Below are 26,718 nucleotides of genomic sequence, written 5' to 3'. Positions count from 1 at the left end.
ATCCTGCAATTCCTATCTGACTATCACGTGGCACTGGTAGCAATCCCGAGATTACTACTTTTGAGGTCCTACTTTTTAATTTAGCTTAATGAAGTTAAGATACAGATCAACCGTAATTTAATTGAACAAGCTCAAGTGGCTGAATGATCTATTCCTGTTCCTATGTTCCTCATTTTAAGACATTACATCGCATATACGGCACCGAAACAGGCCATTCAGCCCAATCAGTCCATGCCGCCGTTTATGCTCCACTCGAGCCTTTTCTCGTCTTTCCTCATCTAAAATTATCAGCATAACGATCTATTCTCTACTCCCTCATATGCTTATCTCGCCTCTCCTTAAACTATTTACTTCAACCACTCCCTGTGGTAGCGAGTTCCACATTCTCATCACTCTTTGGGTAAAGGAGTTTCTTCTGAATTCCATGTTGGATTTCTTGGTGGCTATCTTATATTGATGGCCTCTAGTTCTGTTCTTCCTCACAAGTGGAAACATTCTCTCTCTATCCATTCTATCAAAAACCTTTCATAATTTTAAAAGACCTCAATTAGGTCACCCCTCAGCCTTTTTTCAAGAGAAAAGATACCCAGTCTGTTCATCCTTTCCTGATATGTATACACTCACATTTCTGGTATCATAAGTGCATCTCTCTCCTACTACTGAGTTTTTATGACTGTTTTATATTCACTTCTTGAGGAATACCTTGCAAAAAACTATACTCTAATGTTTAGCATTATAAGTCAGCCAGCTAGAATTGTGCCTTGCCTTTCTTTGGTCTAATTGCTGCTTTGATTCTTGTGACTATTCTATCCATATCAGTGAAGTAAGTGATCTTCTAGTTGAGATGAAAGGTTTCATACATTGCTCTTTTTAACCTCCAGTGGGTTTCAGGCAGGCGGGTAGCAGAGCGAGCCTAAAACTCATTCGCTGGCCTAAGTTTTTGGCCCGGGGTATTTTAACATCTGCATGCCACCAGTCAACTGCTCGCTGGAAACAGGAGAAAGTGGCAGCAGGTCAGTGGGCGGGAGAGAAAGTTCAGACAGCCAGAGACCAGCATCAAAGGAAGCCACGTGCTAATGAGTATAAGAATAGAAGGATAAGAGGATGAACACGTGGCTGGAAAATTGGTGTTGGAGGGAGGGCTTTAAATTCTTGAGGCATTGGGACCGCCTCTGGGGAAGATGGGACCTGTACAAACCGGATGGGTTGCACCTCAATAGCGCCGGGACCAATATCCTCATGGGGAGTTTTGCTCGTGCTGTTGGGGAGAGTTTAAACTAGCTTGGCAAGGGGATGGAAACCAGAAAACTAATTCAAAAGGGAAGGAAGTAAAGCAGAAATTGGATAGCAAGAATCTAGAAAGCAGATCTTTAAGACAGAGGAAACAGGGCTTAGTATGTAGTAAGCAAGGCGGTCTTCCTATGCTGAATGGTATATATTTAATGCAAGGAGTATAGCGAATAAGGCAGATGAGCTAAGAGCACAGGTAGACACTTGGGACTATGGCATTATAGCCATTACAGAAACATGGCTGAAAGGGGGGCAGGTTTGGCAGATCAATATTCCTGGCAACAGGATTTTTAGACCGGGGGGGGGGGGGGGGGGGGGGGTGGGGGTCGCGGTACTGATTAAAGAAACTATTACAGCGATGAGGAGGGATCATCAAATGAGGCCATTTGGGTCGAATTAAAAAATAAAAAAGGGGTGATCCTACTGCTGGGCGTGTATTATAGACCCCCAAACAATGGGAGGGAGATAGAAGAGCAAATATGTAGGCAAATTGCTGTGAAGTCCAAAAACCATAGGGTAGTAATAGTCGGAGATTTTAACTATCCAAATATTGATTGGGACACATTTAGTGTGAAGGGTATAGAGGGTGCGGAATTCTTGAAATGCATTCGAGAGAACTTTTTTAGTCTGTATGTACCAAGCCCAACATGAGAGGGGGCGGTCTTGGATTTAGTTTTGGGGAATGAAGCTGGGCAGGTTGAAGGGAGAGCACTTGGGTGCCAGTGACCATAATTCAGTCAGATTCAAGTTGGTTATGGATAAGGACAAGAATAGGCCTGGAATAAAAGTTCCCAATTGGGGAAAAGCTAAGTTAAGGAGTGATTTGGCCATGGTGAACTGGAAACAGCTACTTGTGGGTAAATTAGTGTCGGAATAGTGGGAGGCACTCGAGGAGAAGATCCGGAAGGCTCAGGCTCAACATGTGCCCTTAAAGAAAAAGGCTGGGAAAAATAATTCTAGAGCCCCCTGGATGTCTAGGGACTTGAAGGGGAGGATTAAGAAACAAAGGGATGCTTATGTCATATACCAATGACTAAATACTATAGAATCTTTAGAGGAATATAGAAAGTTAAGAGACAAAATTAAAAAGGATATTAGGAATGCTAAGAGAAAGCATGAGAAATTCTTGGCCAGTCAAATTAAGGCCCTACCTTAAGATGTTCTATAAATATATTAAGAGTAAGAGGGTAACTGAAGAAAGGGTAGGGCCTATTAGAGACCATGAGAGTAATCTTTGTGTGGAGGCAGAAGATGTTGGTAGGGTTCTTAACGAATACTTTGCATCTGTTTTCACAAAGGAAAGGGGTAATGCAGATACTGCTATAGAGGAGGAGTGTGATACTCTGGATGAAATAAATATAGTGAGAGAGGAAGTATTAAGGGGTTTAGCAGCTTTTGAAAGTAGATAAGTCCCCAGGCCCAGATGAAATGCATCCCAGGCTGTTGAGCGAAGTAAAAGAGGAAATAGCACAGGCCTTGACCATCATTTCAACGTCCTCTTTGGATCTGGGCATGGTGCCGGAGGATTGGAGGGCTAATAATGTAGTACCCTTGTTTAAGAAGGGAGAAAGGGATAGGCTGAGTAATTACAGGCCTGTCAGCCTAATCTCCGTGGTGGGAAAATTATTGGAAAAAATCCTGAAAGACAGGATAAATCTACATTTGGAAAGGCAAGGATTAATTAGGGTCAGTCAGCACGGATGTGTTAAGGGAAGATAGTGTTTGACTAACCTGATTGAATTGTTTGACGAGGTAACCAAGAGGGTCGATGAAGATAGTGCATACGATGTATATATGGACTTTAGCAAGGCTTTTGATAAGGTCCCACATGGTAGACTCGTCATGAAGGTTGAAGCCCATGGGATACAGGGCACAGTGCCAAATTGGATCCAAAATTGGCTTGGAGGTAGGAAGCAAATGGAAATGATTGATGGATGTTTTTGTGACTGGAAGGATGTTTCCAGTGGGGTTCCGCAGGGCTCAGTACTAGGTGTCTTGCTTTTTGTGATATACATCAATGATTTAGATTTGACTATAGGGAGTATGATTAAGAAGTTTGCAGATGACACTAAAATTGGCTGTGTGGTTGATAATGAAGAGGAAAGTCTTGGGCTGCAGGAGGATATCAATCTACTGGTCAGGTGGACAGAGCAGTGGCAAATGGAATTTAATTCAGAGAAGTGTGAGATGTTGCACTTTGGGAGGGTTAATAAGGAATGGGTATACACATTAAGTGGTAGGCCAATTAATAGTGTAGATGAATAAAGGGACCTTGAAGTGCTTGTCCACAGATCCCTGAAAGTAGCAGGCCAGGTGGTTAAGAAGGCATACGGAATGCTTGCCTTTATTGGCATAGAATATAAGAGCAGGGAGGTTATGCTTAAATTGTATAATACTTTGGTTAGGCCACAGCTGGAGTACTGCGTGCAGTTCTGGTCGCCGTATTATGGGAAGGATGTGATTGCATTAGAGAGAGTGCAGAGGAGATTTACTAGGATGCTGCCTGGAATAGAGAATCTTAGTTATGAGGGCAGATTGGATAGGCTGGGTTTGCTCTCATTGGAACAGAGGAGGTTGAGAGGTACAAAATATTGAGGGGCCTGGACATAGTGGATAGTAAGGATCTATTTCCATTGGTGGATGGGGTCTATTATGAGGGGGCATAGTTTTAAGGTGGTTGGTGGAAGGTTTAAGAGGGGATTTGAGCGGGGCTTCTTTACGTAGAGGTTTGTGGGGATCTGCAACTCGCTGCCTGGAAGAGTGGTGGATGCAGAAACCCTCGCCACTTTTAAGAGCTGGTTGGATGGGCACTTCAAGTGCAGTATCCTGCAGGGTTGCGGACCTAGAGCTGGTAATTGGGATTAGACTCGATGACCTTTTGTTGGACGGTGCAGATATATAATGGTGAGTACTGCAGGGTATAGAATATGGCCAGGATGATCTCCTGGTCTAGTTTCGATCGCCTGGATGGGTCGGAGAGTAATTTTCCCAGATTTTTTTTCTCCCTAAATTGGCCTGGGTTTTTATCTGTTTTTTGCCTCTCCCAGGAGATCACATGGCTCCGGTTGAGATGGGGTGTAGAACGTTTCAGTATAAGGGGTGTCGCAGTTGTGTGAGGCAGACTGGTTCGGCTGGGTGCTCTTTGCCTTTCCGTCATTGTTCATAGGTTTATATGTAACCTTTAGGGCTGCTGACCAAGGGCCGTGCGGCTCTTTGTCAGCCGGCGCGGACACGATAGGCCGAAATGGCCTCCTTCTGCGCTGTAAATTTCTATGTTTCTATGAAGCAGGTAAGTCGCTGACGGGGGTTAAGGGAGATTCTTGCGGAAAGGTGAGTTCAGGGCAGGGAGGCCACAAATTTCCTTGTGGGGCTCAGAGGAGCACTCCTGTTTCTACTCTCACTGGATTTAACATTGTCTCCTGCTACTACTACACTCTTCACGATGGTTGATAATGCCAAACTGACCACAGATTTGCAGAACAAAAAGCAAGTGTATTTAAATAGCAATATAATATCAAAAAATTGCTAAAAGGAAAAATATCTAATGATAGAAGCAATGAGCAAGGTAGTAATGGATTGAGAATTTCTGAAAGTCTTGGGGAGTTCTGTAAACAAAGTCCTGGTTTCTGACTTGGCAGATTCTGTTGGCCATATCTTTTTATAAAACTTTCTAGAACGGTACAGCATATTTTAATATATTGTCTCCTGCAAGCATCAAGGGATTAAAAGAAAACCTTTCATCTGATCAAATTCAGAAGATCTCTCAGCCTTGTTTCAAACTCTAGACCGTAACCTTGTGGTTGTCAAATAGATACTTCTGTTCGTTCTTCACGAATATAGCTGCTAGCTCGGTTCAGTTGGTAACCCTCCAGCATCGCTTGAGTAGGCTAATGCTCCTGTGAGGAAGTGTTAGAATAGAAATAGTACATCACAGAAAAGGAGGCTATCCAGCCAGCACCAGCTCTTTCGAAGAGCAATCCAGTTAGTTCCACTCCCCTGCTCTTTCCCCATAGCCCTGCAAGTATTTTTTTCTCCGAGTATTTATCCAATTCTCTTTTGAAGGCTACTATTGAATCTGTATCCATCACCCTATTAGGTAGGCAGTGCATTCCAAATCCTAACCACTCATTACGTTTAAAAAAAAAAATTCCTCATGTCACTTCTGGTTCTTTTGCCAATCACCTTAAATCTGTGCTCTCTTGTTATTAACCCTTCAGATAGTGGAAACAGTTTTTCTTTATTTACTCTAAAATCAAACACCTATATCAAATCTCCTCTTCGCCTTCTTTGCACTAAGGATAACAACCCTAGCTTCTCTCGTCTATCCACATAACTGTATTCTCTCATCCTTGAATCCCTCATCCCTGGAACCATTCTAGTAAATCTCTTCAGTACCCTCTCCAAAGCCTTCACATCCTTCCTAAAGTGTGGAAGTTGGACACAATACTCCAGCTGGGGCCGATCTAGTGTTTTATATAGGTTTAGCATAACTTCCTGACTTTTGTACACTATGCCTCTGTTTATAAAGCCCAGGATCCTGTCCTGCCACTATCAAAGATTTGTGTGCATACCACCCTCCCCCCAACCCACAGGTCTCACTGTTCTTGCACTCTCTTTAAAATTGTACCGTTTAGCGTGTATGGTCTCTCCTAAATTTTTCCTACCAAAATGTATCAAGCCACACTTCTTTGCATTGAATTTATGTATTGTCTGAGAATGCAGCTCTTGTCGATGGGATATTAAAACGAGGTCTCATCTGCTGTTTGGTTCATGTGGCTGTTGACGATCCCATGGTGCTATTTGAGAAGAGGAAGAAAGAGATGTCCTGGTGCCCTAGCCAACATTCCTTTCTCAAGCAGCATCATCTAAAAACAGAATGATTTGTTGTTCATCTCCTTGCTGTTTGTGGAACATGGCTGGTAGTGACAGTATGACGTATACAAGATTGAATATATTGTAGAAGTGTGGAACTAGACAGACTTCGCAAGTTTGTTTAATTTAATGTTTTATTGTATGGAGCCATATGGTCTACTTCTGCTCCGAGTTCTTGTATTCTTATCTGCAGAGTGTTAACAAATTCTCATTCTCTCAAAGTAGCCAGACAAATTGGTTTACTAATTAAATATACTAAATTCTTCAAGGGAATTTTTTTTTAAAGTTGGTCACAGGAAGCTTCTTAATAATTAAATCACTGAAAGAAACCACTTTGAGCTTTTGATGAAAAGGTATAGCCTGGTTTTTAAATGAAACAACCAATTTACACTTTGACATTTATACACACAAACTTAATTACAACAAATTTCATAAATAGCTATTGGCATGGGTTACTTGGGCACACGTTGGACAAGCCACTGGTGTCTAATTGCTTTCCATGAAAGCAATTCACTTTACAAGTAAAGCCAACCCTGTAGCCTGGAGGAAGATTTGTGTAAAACTAACTTGGGTGCTGATATACAAAATTCAAATGCTTGCAAGTTTTTATTAAATTCTCTTCCTTTCATTCTAATTGGAATCTGTTAGCTGGCAAATTAATATAGGATTGAATATTAAAAAGGAAATATTGAAGACAATGGAATTTTTCAGTTCCGTGCTCAATACTATACTGACTGGAGACTACCAGGATAATTTAAATAGGGAATCATTCACAATTGCTATCTTTTGAATCCTAAAACAAGTACTATCCGGGGCATATTTCCAGTTTATTGACTTTTCTGTCCTGTGGTGTCCCACCATTTGTGTTTTCACTTGCATCAAGCTCTGCTGTGGTGATGTGAATTATCCAGCCAGTTTATTGTGACTCCAGCAGTGCTGTGCAATAATGTAGGAATTGATGCTTTGTACTAGCTTGGATGCTGATCTCGAGGCACTAGAGCCAGAAGGTTTTTCTGCCAACTGGTTTGATGCAGCATGTGAATCCTGATAGTGATTTTGGTACATGTGTGGCATCAGATACAAGAATGTTGATGAGACCATTCCAACCTCCAATCATCATCTCAGGATATCCAGAGCAGCCAGGAAGTGGGCAGTGCCTAAAATGGCTGCTGCTAGACAAGCATATTGAGTGCTGCATCGCCCTCATTGTGCTCTTCGAGTGTCTGACACTTCCCCACTAGGATGATGTGTCCTTTCCCACTAGATAAAGGTCTTGCCTATCCCATCTATAAAGACAGATTTTGAGCAGTTTGGTTTGCTTTACTGTTCAGGAAACTGGTTCGTAATAGGACTTACTCCCAACTTCTGCCTTTGGATATGAGCTAAACCTCACCAATTCACAGGATTGGAGAATATCAGTGATTCTCTGCTGCAGGAAAATAGTTCTGCGGCACAAATGGACCCTCCATCATGAATTGACTCAACAAATGAAGTGATTCTGTAATGGCAATGTTCCAGAACAAAAGGTGGCCATTTTTTTTTGCTTTACAAGTCAAGATAGTTGAGCCAAACCTCTAAATGACCCTTTAATTTCCTGGATCAGGAAGTTAGTACAGGTGCAATGTCCAAAATCCGAAGTTCTGGAATGATCCGGACACCGAGCTAATCCGTGGCGGGGTCATCCGGACTCCCCTGCCTCGGCGACCTGACCTTCGGCCGCCTAACCGCCCGCCTTGGCCCGACCTCGCCTGGCCTACACCTGCCTTGGCCCGACCTCCGGTCGCCCGACCTCGGCCCGACCAACCTTCCTTGGCCCGACCTCCCCTGGCCTCAGCCCAACCTCCTCCGGCTGCCCAACCCCGCCTCGGCCCGACCTCTGGATCTCCTCCGACCGACCTTCCTCGGCCCGATCGACTCCTCCAGCGTCCCGACCGACCCCCCGACCTCCGGTGTTCCTCCCCGACCTACCTTCCTCGGCCCAGGCAAAGACGTTCCGGAAATAACCCGGAATCCAGAATGGCTTCAGTCCCGTGGTTTCCGAATTTCGGACGTCACACCTGTATACATATTCCCTTTAATTAATTATTCTGCTACCCAAGATCATTGCAGAGAAAAGATGACCATGTTAATAACATTTTATTGGCTAAAGAAATCTCTGTTCTCAGATTCTATATCGTTGAGCATCAATCGACCCTTTCATTCCAGATGAATAGCCATATATGATGGTGTTCTTTGGAGTCCACGTTCAACAGCTTGGCTATTGTAAGGGTTAGTCTAATCACAAAAGGTTCCGACCTTTCAGTGGCCTTGCATCTTAAGGCTTCCATCTTTTTTATTAAAAAAAAATGAAGTTTATACTTCGCTGTAAAGCCATGACAACTTATTGAGGCATGACATTCATCTAGCTTAACCACTGCTTTCCTTTCAGCGCCAATCACCCAACTCATTGAGAGGTCACATGGCTGTTATCTGCAAAATTTAGGTGGTGAATGAAAGGCACTTGCAAAGTCAAACTTTTTATTTGGCACTGAACACCTACTCGAGATTTGAATCTTATGCCAAATAAACTTAGCAATAGCCCATTTTGAGTCTGATTTCTGATGCCCCTGACTGTTTATCTTCTAATGAGTGTTTGTTTTGCTAATAAATACCTAAATAGATTAATCCACATAGTGACTTATTGAATTGAACTCCCAATTACAGATGTGCTATGTATGTCTATAGTTGTCGTGTACATTCTTTTCAATAAACCACTGCTGGAATAATTTCAGTTAATGTCACACTTCATGACTTTGCAGAGATTGTTCGAGCAGTAACTGACTGAAGGAAAATATTGCCGAACGTCAGATGAGATTTGAGGCATAACATTAGAATTATCATGATATGCTCTGTTGATTTTTTTTTTAAACTAGTTACCTTGCGTAACTTTTTTTAATGTTCCATTTTAGAGCAAGTCCTATTGTAGGCAAGAGAAGCATGAGCCCTATCCAGGAAGAGACTGTATCTGATGAGATGGAGGAGGGTGAGATTGCAAGTAAAGACGATGAGAGTGACAATTCAGGTAGCACCTGGATAGACTCTTCAATATCAGAAACCAGAAAAATCAAGAAACAACGGCAGAAAAAGAAGAAGAAGGAAGAGGAGGAGGAACAGGGAAAGACTGGTAAATGGATGTGCATCTTGAAAATGTGAATGCGAACATCATAAACTTTTCAGTTTCAGTGCTTTTAGACAAAGGTGTTGATGATGGAAACATTAGGATGTGGATGTTGGTATTTAAGAATGTGTTGCTCTCCTGCTACTGTTTTGAAAGGAAGGCAAGATCTGTTAATGGATATTTCTGCCTAATGATTATAAATGGGTGGTAAAATCTAGGCCACCGTGCTTACACAATTATCCTTTGCAAATATTTGGGAATGGGAAGGTGATCGAGAGTTGACTTCAGTCTTTGCATTTTTTTTTAAAATTCGGTCCGCTGATCGGATCACTAAATTAATCACTAAGTAGGACAGAAAGATTATGAAACAGTTGAAGTTCGAATATGTTTGCTTGATATCCTAGCAGCATTCACCTCTCTGAATTGGAATAAGTTTTTAAAAACGATCTTGAGCTTTGATTCTCCCTCTACTTTGGATGCATTCTATTCCATGGCAGTGTCCTTCTCTGCTGTCACCACATTAATTTTTTCGTTTCATATTTTCCAAGGTAAATTCACTATGCAAGCATTCTTCTAAATGACTTCAACGGATATTTTTCCATATTGCAGATGTGCTTTCGTCTGCTGCAGGCTGTCTGATGCAGCACTCTGATACATACTCTGCAGTGGAGTATGTAGAGACTAGCCCAGGGTGCTAGATGATTACATCAAATTTGAAATCAAATGAAGGAGAAACTACATCAGTTCCTTTACAGTGGAAGTGATAAACACTGCTGAGGAGAATAGCAGCACTGAGTTCAACATAAATATCTCCAGCAAATCTTTGTGTGCTGTGACAAGCAATGCTGAATGTGACTCCGAGGGATAATGGTCTGATTTTAGAAAAGAAGTTACTGGGTCCGGTGTGGATGATGAGAGCAACTTCTGGGACTTGAATCACATGGCAGATGTCCACCTCTAGAAACTTTGGAAATGTGCTTTGATAAATTTGAAAACAGAATAAGGGGCCTGTGAAGAGAAGACTCTTGTACTGATGATGAAAGTGGTCACCAACAGAGCAACTGTACTGTAGTGAATGGCTAATGGTGATGAGTTGAATTCTTAAATGGAAGACTAGACCATATGAAAAACTTTACCCTCCAACATCATTAAGTATAATGTAAAAAAAATGGAGACTGGAAACCAGATAGTAGCTGTGTTTAGAACATCTGGGTATTACCATAAAGGTGGCTGGTGGTGGGGGGTTGAGTGAGGTGGTTACTTAATCCCCAATTTGCTGTATAGTATACACTACTCAATCCCACATGTAGGACACTGTTGAACCTTTCCTTCAAGCTGATGGCTGTGGTTGTAATGCAGAGCCATACTGATCAGGAAAGTCTCCAGTTTGATCCATGGTCAGTTAAGCTAGCTGAGCTCAGCCAGGATGACCGTGGAGAAACTGCAGTTAATCGCCACTTCCTTAGGCTACAAAGAAGAAAATCAGCATTGTTCCTTCTTTAGATCACTGTAAAATAATCCTTACTGGTAAGTGTGGCTGTGTTGTGTGGAACAAGGACAGGATCAGACTTTGTCATAGTTCAATAGCTTTCCTGCACTTGTAGTTTGGGTTTGTAAATGAAGAATTAGGCCAGACACTGGAAAGGCTTACCTGGCCTGAGCCATTGGCTTCATGAGTGAAAAGGTGGGATTGGAGGGGGAATTGCCCTACACAGGAACTGGCTGTGACATTTAGAATCCTTACCAAGTTTCTTCAGCCTCTAAATGTAATGAAAAAACAGGCCAAAGTTGCTGTCTGAAGTTGTGGGACGTCTGATGTCTGCCTTGCATTCCTTTTTACTTAGCAAGGCCACCATCGCTGAAGTATGTGAATAGGTGACTAATACAGCTGTGTCCTCAATTACCAATGTCATGGGATTCATAAGTCAGGAATTGTAGGGAAATCACCAGGTGGGGCTAACTTGGACTCTGAAAATTCCTTGAACAAAATCCTTTATTGAGTTTAGCAACTCCAATGGACCAGGATTACACAGAAAGGAGTGGGGGCTGTATTGAATTGTTCCAATTGGTCAATGACCAAGAGTTCTTTGGTTTGGATTACCCTGAATTCTGGACTTCAAGTGTCCAGATTGCTGCCATTGTACATATTGGGGTGGAAATTCCTTTTTAAGCCCATTTTCAACCCTGAAGTGGGTGCCACGCATGAAGCATGGCCCAATCGGGAGGCCAGAGGCCCACTCAAAATTGGGCCTCTGGCCTTATTGACATTTATTTACATATGCTGCTGGCCGCATCAGTCGTATCTCCACGCACAGCACGCCCATTTTAAGATGAAAGTCAGGATGATTGCCTCACTGGGAGTACTGTGAGTCGGGGCTTCTGCTCCTCCTAGCTCCACAAGAACGATTTTCTAAATTTGTTTAAATAACAAAACTCTAGCCTTTTTATTGGTGGCCACAACAGCTGCTGAAGAATCCTAAGCGGAGCAGGCCCGGCTCCTTCTCTGCTCATCAGTATCCTATTATCCAGGGGAAGCATAAAACAGGTGATGGGGCCCCACATTTACACATGTAAGAAGCCTAACACCTGTTCAGGGATGCCTGAAAAATGGCCTGACCCAGTCTTGGTCCACGAAATTGGCCTGCGTTATTTCCGTTTTATGCCTGTAGAACAGCACAACGGTGTTCCGTTTCTACTCCATCACATTTGCATTGATGAGCTGCAGGAGAACATTCTCCAGTTTCCACGTTCTGAAATAAATCATCTGGTGCTGGAGTCTAGTGAACGAGCTGATCTTCTCCCACCCCCTCCAAAGGATCTTGGTTTGATGTTCCATAAATTCATTACTTACTTTTGAGTCTGTTCTGTGAACTTCACTATATTGCAAACAGCTAGCTAGTTTTGTTTCAGCAAGAAAAGTGAGCAAACCAAAAGCGAGCTGGTTGGCAGGATATCGAGTGTACTCCGTACTGAACTACTTATCAAATTTCTGTTGCACTGTTGCTATCTTGTAGGTAAGGGATGTCCTGAAATTACCAATTTGACGAGAGCCATGGCAGTCTTATTAAGATTGTCACTTGCAGCAGTGCTCCTCCTTTTGACCAGTGTTGCTGTTGACGTGTACTTCAGCTGAGGTATTGAATTTTGGCAGGTTAGTCCTTGATGCAGATTTTCAGAGCAAATCAAAAAGCCCCACTAGTATGTCAAGCAATCCAATAATATTACCTACCTTTGGTTGGATCATTTTCAATGAGTAATATTCTTCAACCAGCTTCTTTGCTTTTAGAAAGCAATCTTGTGTTCAGTACATATATATTAGCTGTCTTCCCAGGATGCTGCTAATGGAACAGAGTTTACCTGTATAGTAATGGAAAGGGGATGAAATGACTTGCATCATATATATTTTTATAAAGTACAGTATTTGTGATTCTTCAAATGAAGATTGACTCCACTTGCCACAATTCTTCTTGTTCTCCTGTGTGAGATTTCTCACTGTATATTTTCTCAAGGTGCACGCATCTGTATGCTCCAGTTTACTTGGATCTCAAACGATTTTAAATGACCTGGATTCCTAATTTTAAAATGTTAGCTGTTGTCTCAGACTGTTGATGGCTCTGATTCCTTGCATGTTTTTACATTGAATACTTTTGAGAATTCGTTCTTTGTGCCTTGCTACTTTTAACTGGTCGAGCAAGTTCTGGATTTGTGTTTGGCCTTGAATGCTGATGTGTGGCCGTGGAGTAGAATGTAAACCCATGTCCCCTTAACTGAGAACTTGCTAAAGTTAACCATATCAAGTGTCAGCTCGGACTGTAACCCTTGCTCTTAAATTACCTGAAGTATGTAATGTAATGCCTTGAATTAATAGCCAATGCATAATCAGTTTTTTGTGGAGTTAATGACTTTATTTTAAAATACTCGTGTACTCTCTAATACCCGGGTTAAGTGTAATGATGTAAGTTTTCAAGCGGTTCTTTTCCACTGACACTTCCAAATTCAACTGAATTTCTTGTTTATTTCAAGAGATGAATTAGTTTCTGGCACATTGGTTTAACCAGTGTATAATTTAAATCGCTTAAAAATCTGTATTGCATTAGAGTGGAGCCAAGTTCTTGAAAGTGCATTTAATTGAGAGTGGAATGCTATGGTTGTACTTGAATGCACTTAATGGTATAAGAAATATTTAACAATTCTAATAAATACCTATGAATGCAAATGTCTAACTCACTAAGTACAAAACTGCTTAGTAAACGCTGAAGAGAAATCCCTTGTATAGGTTTGGTTTTCGGTCCAGCAGAAGTCCCAGGCTGCAGTCAAAGCAAAATATTTAAACGAGTAGCTGTTTCTTGCATGTTGGACAATGAAAATAGTTCATTATGATTTTACTTTGGAAAAGACTTGCTTTGAAAAGCTTCTTGAGCCTGGCATTTTGAACCTCATTTTGTTCCGCATAGTCTATGTACAGTAAATAACATCCTTCTGCAGGAAAAACTTTGACAAGACTTCGATACAGAGAAGTCTTACCTAGGTTTGTTGATTAAGTTGGACCTATCCACTGACCCATGATTACAATGACGTTCATAGGTAGGCTGGTTTTCTATCCATATGTAATGGGTGCCCCCACCACCCCAAAAGCTGGTAGTTGATATCATGAGGACTAAATAGTTTAGTATATAACAGGGATAGATACTGTATGGGAGATTCCTTGTGCAAAGCTAGGTTACAACTTCACGGGACCCCCAGTCCTTTTAAAAGTCTCCCTGCTATCTTTGAAGTCATGGTTCACAAAATGTCTCACTTGCTAGAGCAGACGAGACTCTTGATGAAATAAATTTTGCGCTGTTCAATTTGATTGTGACTTTTTAAAGGACAAAAATAATTAACCCAACATTGGAGTTGCTTTCATTAATAACTAATGTTAATGTGCAAGCTGGGAATCCATAATGCCGAATTAAAAAAAGGTTTGCACTTTGGATAGGGATTTAGATCCCCCCTCTCGTGGATTTCAACTTGTTTTGGACTACAGTGTTTACAATACTCGAGTAACTGAAGCTGAATTCCATTAGAGGGATCTTCATATTAATGTGCTCACCTCACAATTCAGTGTGCAAACATGCAAATTAGTGCCGTGGATTACTCTTGGTCCATGTTCAGTTCACCTTTTTTTTAATTAATGGTTTATCTGTTCTTTGCAAAAATAGCTGCACACCCCCACCTCCATCAGACTGCAAACTTTAGATGTGTACAAAGACCTGCACCCATAGGTGATGAGATGGATAATGTGGCTTTTTTCATAGAAGAGGAAATACAAAGTGAAATTGATTAACTTTGAGTTGACATCTAATTTTTTTTCACTGTTGTAGCAAAAGTTTTAAAGTTGGTCAACATAAGTGATGATCCAATGACTGCATTGGGTGTACTGACAGGCTGTGCAATTGAATTAATAGAATGGAGCTACATTGCCTGTCTTAGCCGAGCCATCGATGATGGTGATAAATAGAGGAAAAGAACCAAGGGAGGAAGGGTGAATCAACCCATGTCCTACCTGCACACTAAGTGACTAGAGGCACAGGCCTGGTTCTTCCCTTGCCTTCTCCCTGCCCCCCCCCCCCATATGTTTTGCTTTAGTGAGAATGGGGATACTGAAGGCTAACTCTGAACGAAACTGGTGTTGTGCTCTGCTTGAATCTTAAGTGCAAGGTTTGTTTGCCTCGAATCTTTAATGAGGCTTGCATTCATCTAAAATAGTTTTACTCTTTCATTGACCCAATTCATTGTTTCTCTGGGTCAGTAAGTAGCCATTTTTTATTCCTCGGGCACATTTCCAAATTTGCATCGGTATGATTAGCGTGTGTTCTATAACTTATTTCAGCTCTTGTGGGAAAAGTTCCTGTAGTTTTTTTAAAATAGCCGAATTGATTCCCAAGTTTTTTCAAACCTTTTTCATTTTTTTCAAGTTTTGTTATTGCATTGAATAGTTTCGAACTCTGCAGAAAATATCGAACTCTGTTCCCCTGATGGTTCAGTGGGCAAATGTGCCATGTGGAGTGGTACTGAGGTCATCCAGATGAGAAAGAAAGACTTTCATTTATACAGCGCCTTTCACGACCCAAAGCTTTGCAGCCAATGAAGCACATTTAAAGTGTAGTCACTCTTGTAATGTAGGAAACGCAGCAGCAAACTTGCACATAGCAAGGTCCCACAGACAATGATGATGATTGAGGTATCAATATTGGCCAGGACACCGGGGAGAATTCACCCGTTCTTTGAAATAATGCCATGGGATCTTTTACACCCACCTCGGAGGGCAGACGGGGCTCTGTTTAACGTCTCATCTGAAAATGGCATCTCTGACAGTGCAGTACTCCTTCAGTACTCCCCTAGAGTGATAGGCTAGATTATATGCTCCAGTCTTTGGAGTGGGGCTTGAATCCACGACCTTCTGGCTCATAGGTGAGAGTGCTACCAACTGAGCGACGGCTAATGCCTCTGCTCTCTGATTCAGTCCTGGAACTGTGCTGCCAGCTATTCTCAGCTAGCAAAGCAGTGGGGGTGATGCAATTATTGACAGCTTCCCCAGGCTTCAGAAGAGAAATCACTATCCAGAGATCCTTGCTAGAATTGTATAGTATGACAGCTGAGAACAGGATTGGGCTTGGGTGCAATGGCTGACGGACATTATCCATACATGTGCAAAATGGCTACTTGGGCAGGATACTGGAGGGCAGTTGCTGTTTTATAGAACTGTGCCCTTGTGTGCTTCGATGTTTTCAAGACTAGAGGATTCAAGAAGGTGTTTACAGGTGGGGGTATGGTGAATGGATGTAACCAAGAGTATTTATCTTTGTCTTTTGTCTTGCAAGAAAGCTGTTTGAAATGTAGCCAGTATATCTAGAGTGCTGGTGAGCTGTTAAGATAGGCCTTTACTTGTCCTTTTAATGCAAGTGTGGCATTATGGCAATGTTTGTGATAGTCTAAAATGCATAGTAAAAGTCAATTTCCAGGCAATCAAATTACAGTTGCATGGAAAAAGATTGTTTTTTTTAAATCAGACGCATGCAATGTAAGGATAGTGTGGCCTTATACAGTTTTGTTCTGTTTACTCATTAATAGTATTATGGCATTTCAGAATGGTGTCTGTTTACCAGTGTTTAGTACAACATATTTAAAGTAATGGCAAGGCTTTCCTAATACAGATGGTTTACTGTACCCAAACTTTATCTTTATTTGTTTCTAAATAGGCAGCAGTGTAAACACACAGGCCGAGTTATTTGAGGTCCCAGACACATGGTGACATGAAGCACGTTGGATGAACAAAGTGGTATCTTCTAGATAACGCAGTGACCAGACGCCACACTTGCAAGCCATACTGATCCATGTGCTCCAATCTTCATGTGGTGCACGACAACTTTTTTAAAAGTCTTTGTCGAAAATAATTTGTTTTAACTGTACAAACAGGAGCCAACATTACATTGTGTTTTAGTCGGGTTTTTTGTTTTGTTCAGAATGAGATGGGGTTTGATTGCATCCCGAATCTTCCAATGGTATCACTAGTTTCACGAGCTGCATTTCAAGCCAGTCCTGTACCACTGATGGCGTAGGGCATCAACCAAGATTGGAAGTTGCCTTGTACCAGCTACATGAGATGTTTGTTTCGTATTCCAAAACAATATAATCACTGTTCAGCACATATATATTATATATATATATATATATAATATATATGTGTGTGTATATTACATCAGTTGTATTTCCAGTAAATTTAATGACTTGATTATCAATAATGTCACCTGACTTCTATGTTCAGATTTTTTTTTTTAGGGATGCTCAAAGCATTATCGTCGTCCTTGCAATAAGAACGGTGACTGTGTTGCGTCGATCCTTTTGTTTGTGTTCACTGGTGTGGACTGTACTGAGCTTTCAGCCTTGTATGTCGGAAGTTGCATTGTACACCAGACTCTCTTTGTACGTGTGTGTGTGTGTGTGTGTGTGTGTGTGTGTATGTGTGCGCGCACGCAAAAGAGACGTTATTCTTTTTTGGGGGCCAACAGTGAGTTTTGTATCATATTTAAAGTTTTTTGTATCATGAAGAAAATTAAAATTTCATGAAGGAAAATTAAAGACAATTTTCTTACTACAAGTGACATGATCTTTATTTGTGTGAAAGTCTCTTCTTGCAATGGATGGTCAGAAGCAACTGTACCTTTGTAGAAATCTGCCTTTCAAATCAAAAGTGTAGAATGTTTTACCATGTTTCCACTTGCGGGCAAGGCCAGAACTAGGGGTTATAAATATTAGATAAATCCAATAGGGAATTCAGGAGAAATCTCTTTACCCAGAGAGTGGTTAGAATGTGGGACTCCTTACCATAGGGATTAGTTGTGGCGAATAGCATAGATGCATTTAAGGGGAAGTTAGATACACATATGAGGGAGAAAGGAATAGAAGGATATGTTCAAAAGCGAAATACTGCGGATGCTGGAATCTGGAATAAAAACAGAAAATGCTGGAGGAAGCAGAGTTAACGTTTCGGGTCGATGACCCTTTGTCAGAACTGGAGAGTGTTCGAAAAGAACAGATTCTTAACCAGCACTGAAAGGGGGAGGGGAAGAAAGAACAAAAGGGAAAGTCTGTGATAGGTTGGAAGACAAGAGAATTTAGAGAGACAAAAGGGATGATGGCCCAAATTCAAATGGTAATGCCAGGAGTTAGAAAAACATAAGTCGAGATAGGGTGTGAATGGCGGGATAATGACCATCTATCATCATTAGAGATGAGGAGAAAAAAAGAAACCAGCTCGGGGAGGGGAAGAGGGAAGGGAGCCAAAGATTGGCAGCGGTTACACTCTGAAATTTTTGAACTCGATGTTGAGTCCAGAAGGCTGTAAAATGCCTAAACGAAAGATGAGGTGCTGTTCCTCGTTGGAACAGTGTAGGAGGCCGAGGACAGAGGTGTCAGAGTGGGAATGCAGGTGGGTATGTTGATGGGTAGGGTTGGATGAAAAAGGGCAGGAGGAGGCTCGTGTGGAGCGTAAACACCGGTATAAAGCTGTTGTGCCAACCAACCAGCTTCTGTACTGCAAGCCCATGGTGAAAAATTCCCTTTTTTAAAAATTATTGTTTAAATATACTTTGTTCAAGGAAAATGTGTTGAAGTTGTCATAAAATCAGAAAATCCGAGAAATACAGTTAACCTTTCAGGTCACTGAAAGGTCATTGAAATTCAGTACAGGTCATCAACCTGAAATGTTAACTTTATTTTTCTCTCTCCACAGATGCTGCCTGACCTGCTGAGTATATCCAGCAGTGTCTGTTTTTATTTCAGAGTTCCAGCATCCGCAGTATTTTGCTTTTGTACTGGTGTTGAAGTGTCGCCTTTGCGCTCCATCCAATATTGAAGATCACGCGACCATATTTGACGTCGCATATCAACCTGGTTGGGGCATCTGCAGCTTGTTGCTGCATGAGTTGTCATGCTAATGTTCTCCCCCCTCCCATTTCCCCCCCCCCCTCCCCCCCCCCCCCCCCCCAACCCGTGCATTCTCTCATGCGGGAAAGGAGGGGGAAGTTACCACGCCAGACTCTCGGCCGAGACTACAATCCAGGGAAAGCCAGCAATGAACCCCGAGTCTCGGAAACAAACATGTCCTGTTGTGCTGCCATTATTTTAAGTGCTAGGAGTACCGTGAAACACAAACTGTGAGTCACATGTTTTTGTGGTCTTTTAAGCTGCGTCTTAAAGCCAACTAAACAGCAGGTACAATTTTACATTGTTCATATTCATAGCTTCCCTTGTCTATAAAAAGAACTCTTTCAATGGAGTGCAGAAAACAAAATTAACATTTCATAAGCGTTTGTTGCAGTATGTTGAGGGTCAAAATAACCCTTAAAACATGTCTTCATGTATGGTAAGTGAGGATAAGGAGGCACTTTTGACTTGAGATACTGGGAATCCGCTGGTACTTGAGGGTTTAAATTCATTGCCAAAGGATTTTTAATTTAAATAGGTAATTGGGCTAATTTCCACCATGGGCTTCTAATTAACAGTTTTGATCTGTACTGAATTTCATTGCCACATTGTGTGTGAAACTATTATATTTCCTCATCTGCAAAAATGTTCTGAATATGAAGCTGAAATCAGAATCTGCAAAACATAAATTGTAACAAACTTTTTAAAACTGTCGGCTTGCATTGATATGGGAATACTTTCCTTCCTATGAGTTTATTGAAGGACATGCTTATTTGTACTGCAAAAATGGCCACCATGCTCCAATCTATGATTGGCCACCTTGGAGGATAAGCTACACCCTGAAGTTTCACGGAATGTGTAACTGGAACCACCCATCCCAAGGTCTCATTGACTTTGCAAATTGTAACTCGATCCGTTTTGACTTCCTGAAGTGACAGAGCACAGAGCTCCCCAGAAGACAGCAAGGGCCAGTCAAAGTGCCTTACCCCAGTCCAAATGCATGTCTCCCCCAGTCCAAATGCATGTCTCCCCCAGTCCAAGTGCACGCCTCCCCCAGCCGAAGTGCCTTACCCCAGTCCAAGTACATCCCTCCCCTTGCCGAAGTGCCTTACCCCAGTCCATCCCTCCCCTAGCCGAAGTGCCTTACCCCAGTCCAAGTGCATCCTTCCCCTGCCCCCACACCACCATGGATGGGGCAGCATTGTGTACGGATTGTTAACCGGTTTATTTGGTATCAAGTGAATAGTGACAGTGTCATGACTTCTGGATATCATCCACTCCAAACAATGTCCCTTGTAAGGGCTTGGAAGAACGTGATCCGTCTTCTGAGTTCCCTCTCTCCCCTCCGATTTTCCCCCCTCTCTTTCCCCCACCCCCCCCCCCCCACCAATGTCTTTTCCTTCCCCCTCCCCCAGTCTCTCACTCACTCTTTCTCCCTCTCCTCCAGCCCCTCTCTCCCTTCATGCCCCTCTCAGGGGCCCCCCGCCGCTCGACGGTCCTCTGGGCCTCCCCAAGAGGGGCTGGGGCCTGAGCGGGAGAAGAGAGTCAGGAGTGGGGGCAGGGGAGAAAAGAGAGGAGTCTCGGGCCTCAGGTCCTGCTTCTCGGCACCACGTGGAGGAAATGATTCGGGGAGAGGAGGTGGCAGAACTTGACGGGGGCGGGGCTTGACCGACGCATGTCTATCAAAAAAAGTGCAGTATAAATAGTTACACTATTTATTGAATCTTCCCATAAAGCGGAAACATGAATGTTTTACATTGGGACAAATTTTTAACCATTTTAGCAACAGATATTCATTCCAAAGGCCGAATCTTTTGAAAATACTCCCTCTTACAGTGTTAAGAATTTTTTTTCATATATTTTGGACGTTTTCTCTGAATGTTTCCCATCCGTATTTGCTGCTTGGGATGCTGAGGTTTTCTGTTGGAGTAAATTCACAACAATCCACTGTTTTATTTTCTTTGTCTTTATTTTGCAGTATACATACAAATCTTGCATGAACTTGTGCCTTTTATACTCTTTTAGAGAAGCTTGCAAGAGGAGGATAGCTGTACAAAAGTCTCAATTACAGAGATGGGAAAGTTTTTACATTCCATCGAATACTCCCATCTAATTTTAAAATATTTTTAAAAGCTTAAATTGTTGCTGTTTTAATACCAGTAAATGAGTTGTAGGAGAATGATTGCCTTTTTGTTACTACTGGTCCAATGGAGACACTTGCTTCGGAGGTCGTTCCTGAAAGTAGTTGTCAGGTGGTTGTTGATGAGTATTAACAGGTGTCTGATAGTTTCCTGATATTTTCTCACCTTAAAATAGACTCCTTGTGCCTCCTGAGACGTGTGTCTGGGTACCACAAGCTGTGTGAATATCCATTATACTGAAGGCTCTGATTTTGACTGTTGGGATTCATTCACAACTGACGTGTTGTTAGTGGTTATAGACCGGCAGGAAATTATTAATGAGCCACAGCACTGGGCACAAGTTTTTCGATCTAAACCGATTAAAACTGCAACTTCCTACTTCCTGCTTATGAGGCCTTCATTTAAAATGTTTTTTGTTGTATTTCTACTTTAATTTATTTTGAGTGGTGTTCCTTGTTGAAACCCTTTTCATTTGTGGTGCAAATTATTTTAGTGAAGTTCCTGCATTAGAGTACAGATATCACAGCTAGGATGACTTTCCAAATTTGGCCAGAAATTACTGAGTGGATCGGTGATTTGGGAATGATGCAGGCTTGAATAGAATACTGTACAGTCAGAACCTGTTAATATCATCATGCCTTTTGTCACATTTAAAAGTAAAGTTCTGGTCTTCACCTACTTTGGAGAGGTGGTAGCTGTAAGACTGAGATCATCTGTTGCTTCAGAATCATTTTTGTTCTGTCCTGATCTAATCTGATGCAAGATTTCACTGCAACGTCTTAACAGCTGACAATCCTGTAATGGTGAAGAACAAATTATGAAGATTTATAAGTGCTGCAAGGAAATGAGAACAGCTGCAGAGAGTGACACCTCTATTCCCGGCCAGAATATCGCTGATTGGGTAATTCCCCCATAAATCCTGCCTGGAGACCGCACTGTAAGTAGCTGGCATTGATTTTACGCACATGGAACATCCGACACGCACTGCATTTTGCTATTTCGGATCTGCATTGCCAAAATTGCCTACTACTCCAGGATAATTCATAAGAGCCAGCACAATTCAAGGTTTCTTAACTCTGACTGCCTCCTGATACCCTTTTCCCTACTTTACCCCCCAATATCATCCACATCATATCCATCACCAAGACCACCCATTTCTAACTGCAACATTGCTTGCCTCCACCTCTCCACTGCTGAAATCCTGATGCATGCCTGTTCATCTCCAGCCTCATTACACCTTCTCTGCTTGCTGGTCTCCCATAAACTCAATCACAATCGCAGTCACTTAAGTTCCATTCACTCATCACCCTGTACTCAAAGCATTCAATTTAAAATCTTTGTCTTCTGCAGTCTTCAAATTCATGGCCGTGCCCCACTTTCATAGAAACATAGAAAATAAGTGCAGGAGTAGGCCATTCGGCCCTTCTAGCCTGCACCGCCATTCAATGAGTTCATGGCTGAACATTCAACTTCAGTACCCCATTCCTGCTTTCTCGCCATACCCCTTGATCCCCCTAGTAGTAAGGACCTCATCTAACTCCTTTTTGAATATATTTAGTGAATTGGCCTCAACAACTTTCTGTGGTAGAGAATTCCACAGGTTCACCACTCTCTGGGTGAAGAAGTTCCTCCGCCACGCAAACTCCTCCAGCCGTGTGCCTCCTGCACGCTCCCATCCTCAGATTCTGATTTTATATACATTGTTCTTTCCTCTCCACCTTGGACCTGTTCGTTGGAACTCCCGAAACTCCCCCCGTCCCTCCATGCTTTAAAAACCTTCTCAAAAAATCTATTTGACCAGACTTTTGGCCACCCATCCTAATCGCCTCTCCCAAACTCTGTCATTTATTTCTAATTTTGAAGTGCCTTGGCCCAGTTTTTAAGATAAAGGCACTATATAAATGGCGGCTGTTGAGTAAATAAAATTTCTGAGCCCAAGTTCAGTTGATGACCCCAGCACATTGCACAATAACAATCCATCCATCACCAATGATGATTTAAGAACATAAGAAATAGGAACAGGAGTAGGTCATACGGCCCCACGAACCTGCTCTGCCATTTAATAAGATCATGGCTGATCCGATCATGGACTCAGCTCCACTTCCCTGCCCACTCCCCATATCCCCTTATCGGTTAAGAAACTGTCTATTTCTGTCTTAAATTTATTCAATGTCCCAGCTTCCACAGCTCTCTGAGGCAGCGAATTGCACAGATTTACAACCCTCCGAGAAGAAATTTCTCCTCATCTCAATTTTAAATGGGCGGCCTCTTATTCTAAGATCAAGTCGTCTAGTTCTAGTCGCCCCCATCAGTGGAAACATCCTCTCTGCATCCACCTTGTCAAGCCCCCTCATAATCTTATACGTTTCAATAAGATCACACCTAATTCTTCCGAATTCCAATGAGTAGAGGCCCAACCTACTTAACCTTTCCTCATAAGTCAACCCCCTCATCTCAGGAATCAACCTACTGAACCTTCTCTGAACTGCCACCAAAGCAAGTATATCCTTTCGTAAATATGGAAACCAAAGCTGCACGCAGTATTCCAGGTGTGGCCTCACCAAAACCCTGTATAGCTGTAGCAAGAATTCCCTGCTTTTATACTCCATCCCTTTGCAATAAAGGCCAAGATTCCATTGGCCTTCCTGATCACTTGCTGTACCTGCATACTATCCTTTTGTGTTTCATGCACAAGTATCCTCAGGTCCCGCTGTACTGCAGCACTTTGCAATCTTTCTCCATTTAAATAATAACTTGCTCTTGGATTTTTTTTCTGCCAAAGTGCATGACCTCACATTTCCAACATTATACTCCATCTGCCAAATTTTTGCTCACTCACTTAGCCTGTCTATGTCCTTTTGCAGATTTGTTGTGCCCTCCTCACACATTGCTTTTCCTCCCATCGTTGTATCATCAGCAAACTTGGCTACGTTACACAGTCCCTTCTTCCAAGTCATTAATATAGATTGTAAATAGTTGGGATCCCAGCACTGATCCCTGCGGCACCCCACTAGTTGCTGATTGCCAACCAGAGAATGAACCATTTATCCGACTCTCTGTTTTCTGTTAGTTAGCCAATCCTGTATCCATGCTAATATATTACCTCCAATCCCGTAAACATTTATCTTGTGCAGTAACCTTTTATGTGGCACCTAGTCAAATGCCTTCTGGAAGTCCAATACACCACATCCCTGGTTCCCCTTTATCCACCCTGTTCGTTACATCCTCAAAGAACTCCAGCAAATTTGTCAAACATGACTTCCTTTCATAAATCCATGCTGACTCTGCCTGACTGAATTTTGCTTATCCAAATGTCCTGCTACTGCTTCTTTAATAATGGACTCCAACATTTTCCCAACCACAGATGTTAGGCTAACTGGTTTTCATGCTCTTCACACCTACATTCTCAGCTACTAATTCATTGTTCACGTTAGACAATCACACAACGTAACTGTGTCTTAATGTTTTTCTTTCCTTCCTCTGCTCTCCAGCGGCACAAATTTCTATTGATGTATAAATCTGTGCTAATATTCCAATGGCCCAGCAGGCAGCTTGTCTGGAACTTGACCAAAATTCCAGACTTGAGTAGGGTTGCCAACCTCTCAGGATTGCACTGGAGTCTCCAGGAATTGAACACTAATCTCCAGGACACTGCTGCGAGCAACCCAGGAGAAAAATAATAGGAACACTTTTTTGTTTATTAGTTATATAAAAATTTTTAGAAATGGGGGGTGGGGGAGGGGAAGTTTGTTTGACCGACAGTCTTGAATCATCCAATCAGGTACTGAAGAGTGTTCACTTTCCAATTGGTGTGGGAAGGTGGGGTGCTGCGAGGATGGACGTGTCGGGTGACCAATAGTGGGAGTGTGGGGGTGGGGTGGTTGGAGGTGTGAGGTCATGGGATGATACATCCCAGGAATATGTCCAACCAGAGAATGCTGGAAATCTCAGCGGGTCAGGCAGCATCTATAGAGAGAAAAACAGAGTTAACGTTTCAGGTCGACGACCCTTCATCAGAACTGCCAAATGTTCGAAAAGAGCACATTCTTAAGAGCACATTCTGAAAGAGGAAGTAGAAAAAAGAAAAGGGAAGGTCTGTGATGGATCTATCTAAGGTCTGAGCTTCATCCCCTTATGCCCCCCACCTCAATGAATTTTGAGCTCGGCACAATGCTGAGCTCTTTTTCCACTGCTTTCGCCTCCGTGCCCACTTCTTCGGCCAGGAGTCTTCTATTTCCTTTCCCCCCCCCCCCGCCCCCCACATAGTTGACTCTCATGTTTTCAGAATTCTCGCTCTACCTGACCCCTCCCTCTGGCCTCTTACCCTCTCTCGATCTTTTCATTGCAAACTGCCGACGGGACATCAGTCTCAATTTCACTGCTCCCCTCACACTGCAACCTACCCCCCTCTGAACTTACAGCACTCCGCTCGCTCAGATCCAACCCCAACCTTGTCATTAAACCTGCTGACAAGGGTGGTGCTGTTTGGCAAACCGACCTCTACATTGCAGAGGCTGATCACCAATTCTCTGACACCTCCTCCTACCTCTCCCTGGACCATGACCCCACTACTGAACATCAAGCCATAATTTCCCAGACCGTCATTGACCTCATCTCCTCTGGAGATCTTCCCTCCACAGCCACCAAGCTCGGTTCCCCAACCCTGCCCAGCCCGCTTATACCACCTTCTCAAGATCCACAAACAGGACTGCCCCGGTAGACCCCATCGTTTCAGCCTGTTCTTGCTCCACAGGACTTATTTCTTCCTATCTCGGCTCTTTTTTTTCTCCTCTTGTCCACTCTCTTCCCACATACATCCGCAACTCCTCCGACCCCCTCCGTCATTTTAACAGTTCCCTGGCCCCAACCATCTCCTTTTCACCATGGATGTCCAATCCCTCTACATTTCCATCCCCCACCAGGATGGCCTGAGGGCGCTCCGCTTCTTCCTCGAGCAGAGGCCCAACCAATCCCCATCCACCACCGCCCTCCTCCACCTGGCTGAACTTGTTCTCACATTAAACAACTTCTCCTTTAACTCCACTCTCTTTCTCCAAATTAAAGGTGTTGCTGTGGGAACCCGCATGGATACTAGCTAATCCTGCCTTTTCGTGGAATGTTTTTGTTCCGGTTCTACTCTGGTCCCCTCCCTCATTTCTGGTTTTTCCAGTACATTGATGACTGTATTGGTGCCGTTTCCTGCTCTTGCCCTGAACTTGAAAACTTCATTTACTTTGCATCCAATTTCCACCCTTCCCTCACCTTCACATGGTCCATCTCCAACTCTTCCCTTCCCTTCCTCGACTTCTCTGTCTCCATTTCTGGGGATGCCCACTGATTCCCAGAGCTACCTGGACTACACTTCCTCCCACCCCACATCCTGTAAGGATTCCATTCCATTCTCCCAGTTTCTCCGTCTCCATCGCATCTGCTCCGACAACGCCACCTTTGACACTAGTACTTCTGACATGTCTTCCTTTTTCCTCAACCGAGGATTCCCCTCCGTGTGGTTAACATGGCCCTCGACCGTATTCATTCTATTTCCTGTACCTCTGCTCTTATCTCTTTCCCTCGCTCTCCGAACTATGACCGGGTTGTCCTTGTCCTCACCTTTTACCCCACCAGCCTCCACGTTCAACGGATCATCCTCCATTTCTGCCACCTCCGGTGTGATCCCACCATGAATCACATCTTCCCCTCCCCTTCCCTTCCAGCATTCCGAAAGGACTGCTCCCTCCACGACACCCTGGTCCATTCTGCAGTCACCCACAGCACCCCCTCCCCATCCCA

General features: G+C 42.8%; 2 protein-coding genes and 1 long non-coding RNA gene across 6 annotated transcripts in view; 1 reads left to right on the top strand and 2 right to left on the bottom strand.

Annotated features, from left to right (window-relative positions):
* Window positions 1–17,424, top strand: part of parn (poly(A)-specific ribonuclease (deadenylation nuclease)) — a 160,146-nt gene extending 142,722 nt beyond the window's left edge. For 2 of the 4 annotated variants that reach the window (XM_070901094.1, XM_070901092.1), the window contains 3 exons: window positions 9,111–9,325; window positions 12,334–12,470; window positions 16,561–17,424. In XM_070901094.1, coding sequence (XP_070757195.1) covers window positions 9,111–9,325; window positions 12,334–12,452 — 334 coding nt within the window. In that variant the 3' untranslated portion in view covers window positions 12,453–12,470; window positions 16,561–17,424. The remainder of the gene's footprint in view (window positions 1–9,110; window positions 9,326–12,333; window positions 12,471–16,560) is intronic. The other 2 variants (XM_070901093.1, XM_070901095.1) reach the window with 2 other exon arrangements.
* The window catches only part of cops3 (COP9 signalosome subunit 3), a 283,931-nt gene extending 262,866 nt beyond the window's left edge, over window positions 1–21,065 (bottom strand). The window contains exon 1 of the mRNA XM_070901098.1: window positions 21,062–21,065. The gene's annotated coding sequence lies outside the window, so the exon portion shown is untranslated. The remainder of the gene's footprint in view (window positions 1–21,061) is intronic.
* A 542-nt stretch (window positions 21,066–21,607) lies between these two features.
* Window positions 21,608–26,718, bottom strand: part of LOC139281128 (uncharacterized) — a 44,658-nt gene continuing 39,547 nt past the window's right edge. Inside the window, exon 3 of the long non-coding RNA XR_011596828.1 lies at window positions 21,608–21,723. This is a non-coding gene — a long non-coding RNA (uncharacterized lncRNA). The remainder of the gene's footprint in view (window positions 21,724–26,718) is intronic.

This window comes from Pristiophorus japonicus, chromosome 15, assembly GCF_044704955.1.
Source record: "Pristiophorus japonicus isolate sPriJap1 chromosome 15, sPriJap1.hap1, whole genome shotgun sequence".
NCBI classification, from domain to species: domain Eukaryota; kingdom Metazoa; phylum Chordata; class Chondrichthyes; family Pristiophoridae; genus Pristiophorus; species Pristiophorus japonicus.
Note: the sequence above shows the minus strand (reverse complement) of the source record. Positions and strands in the feature narration are given on the sequence as shown.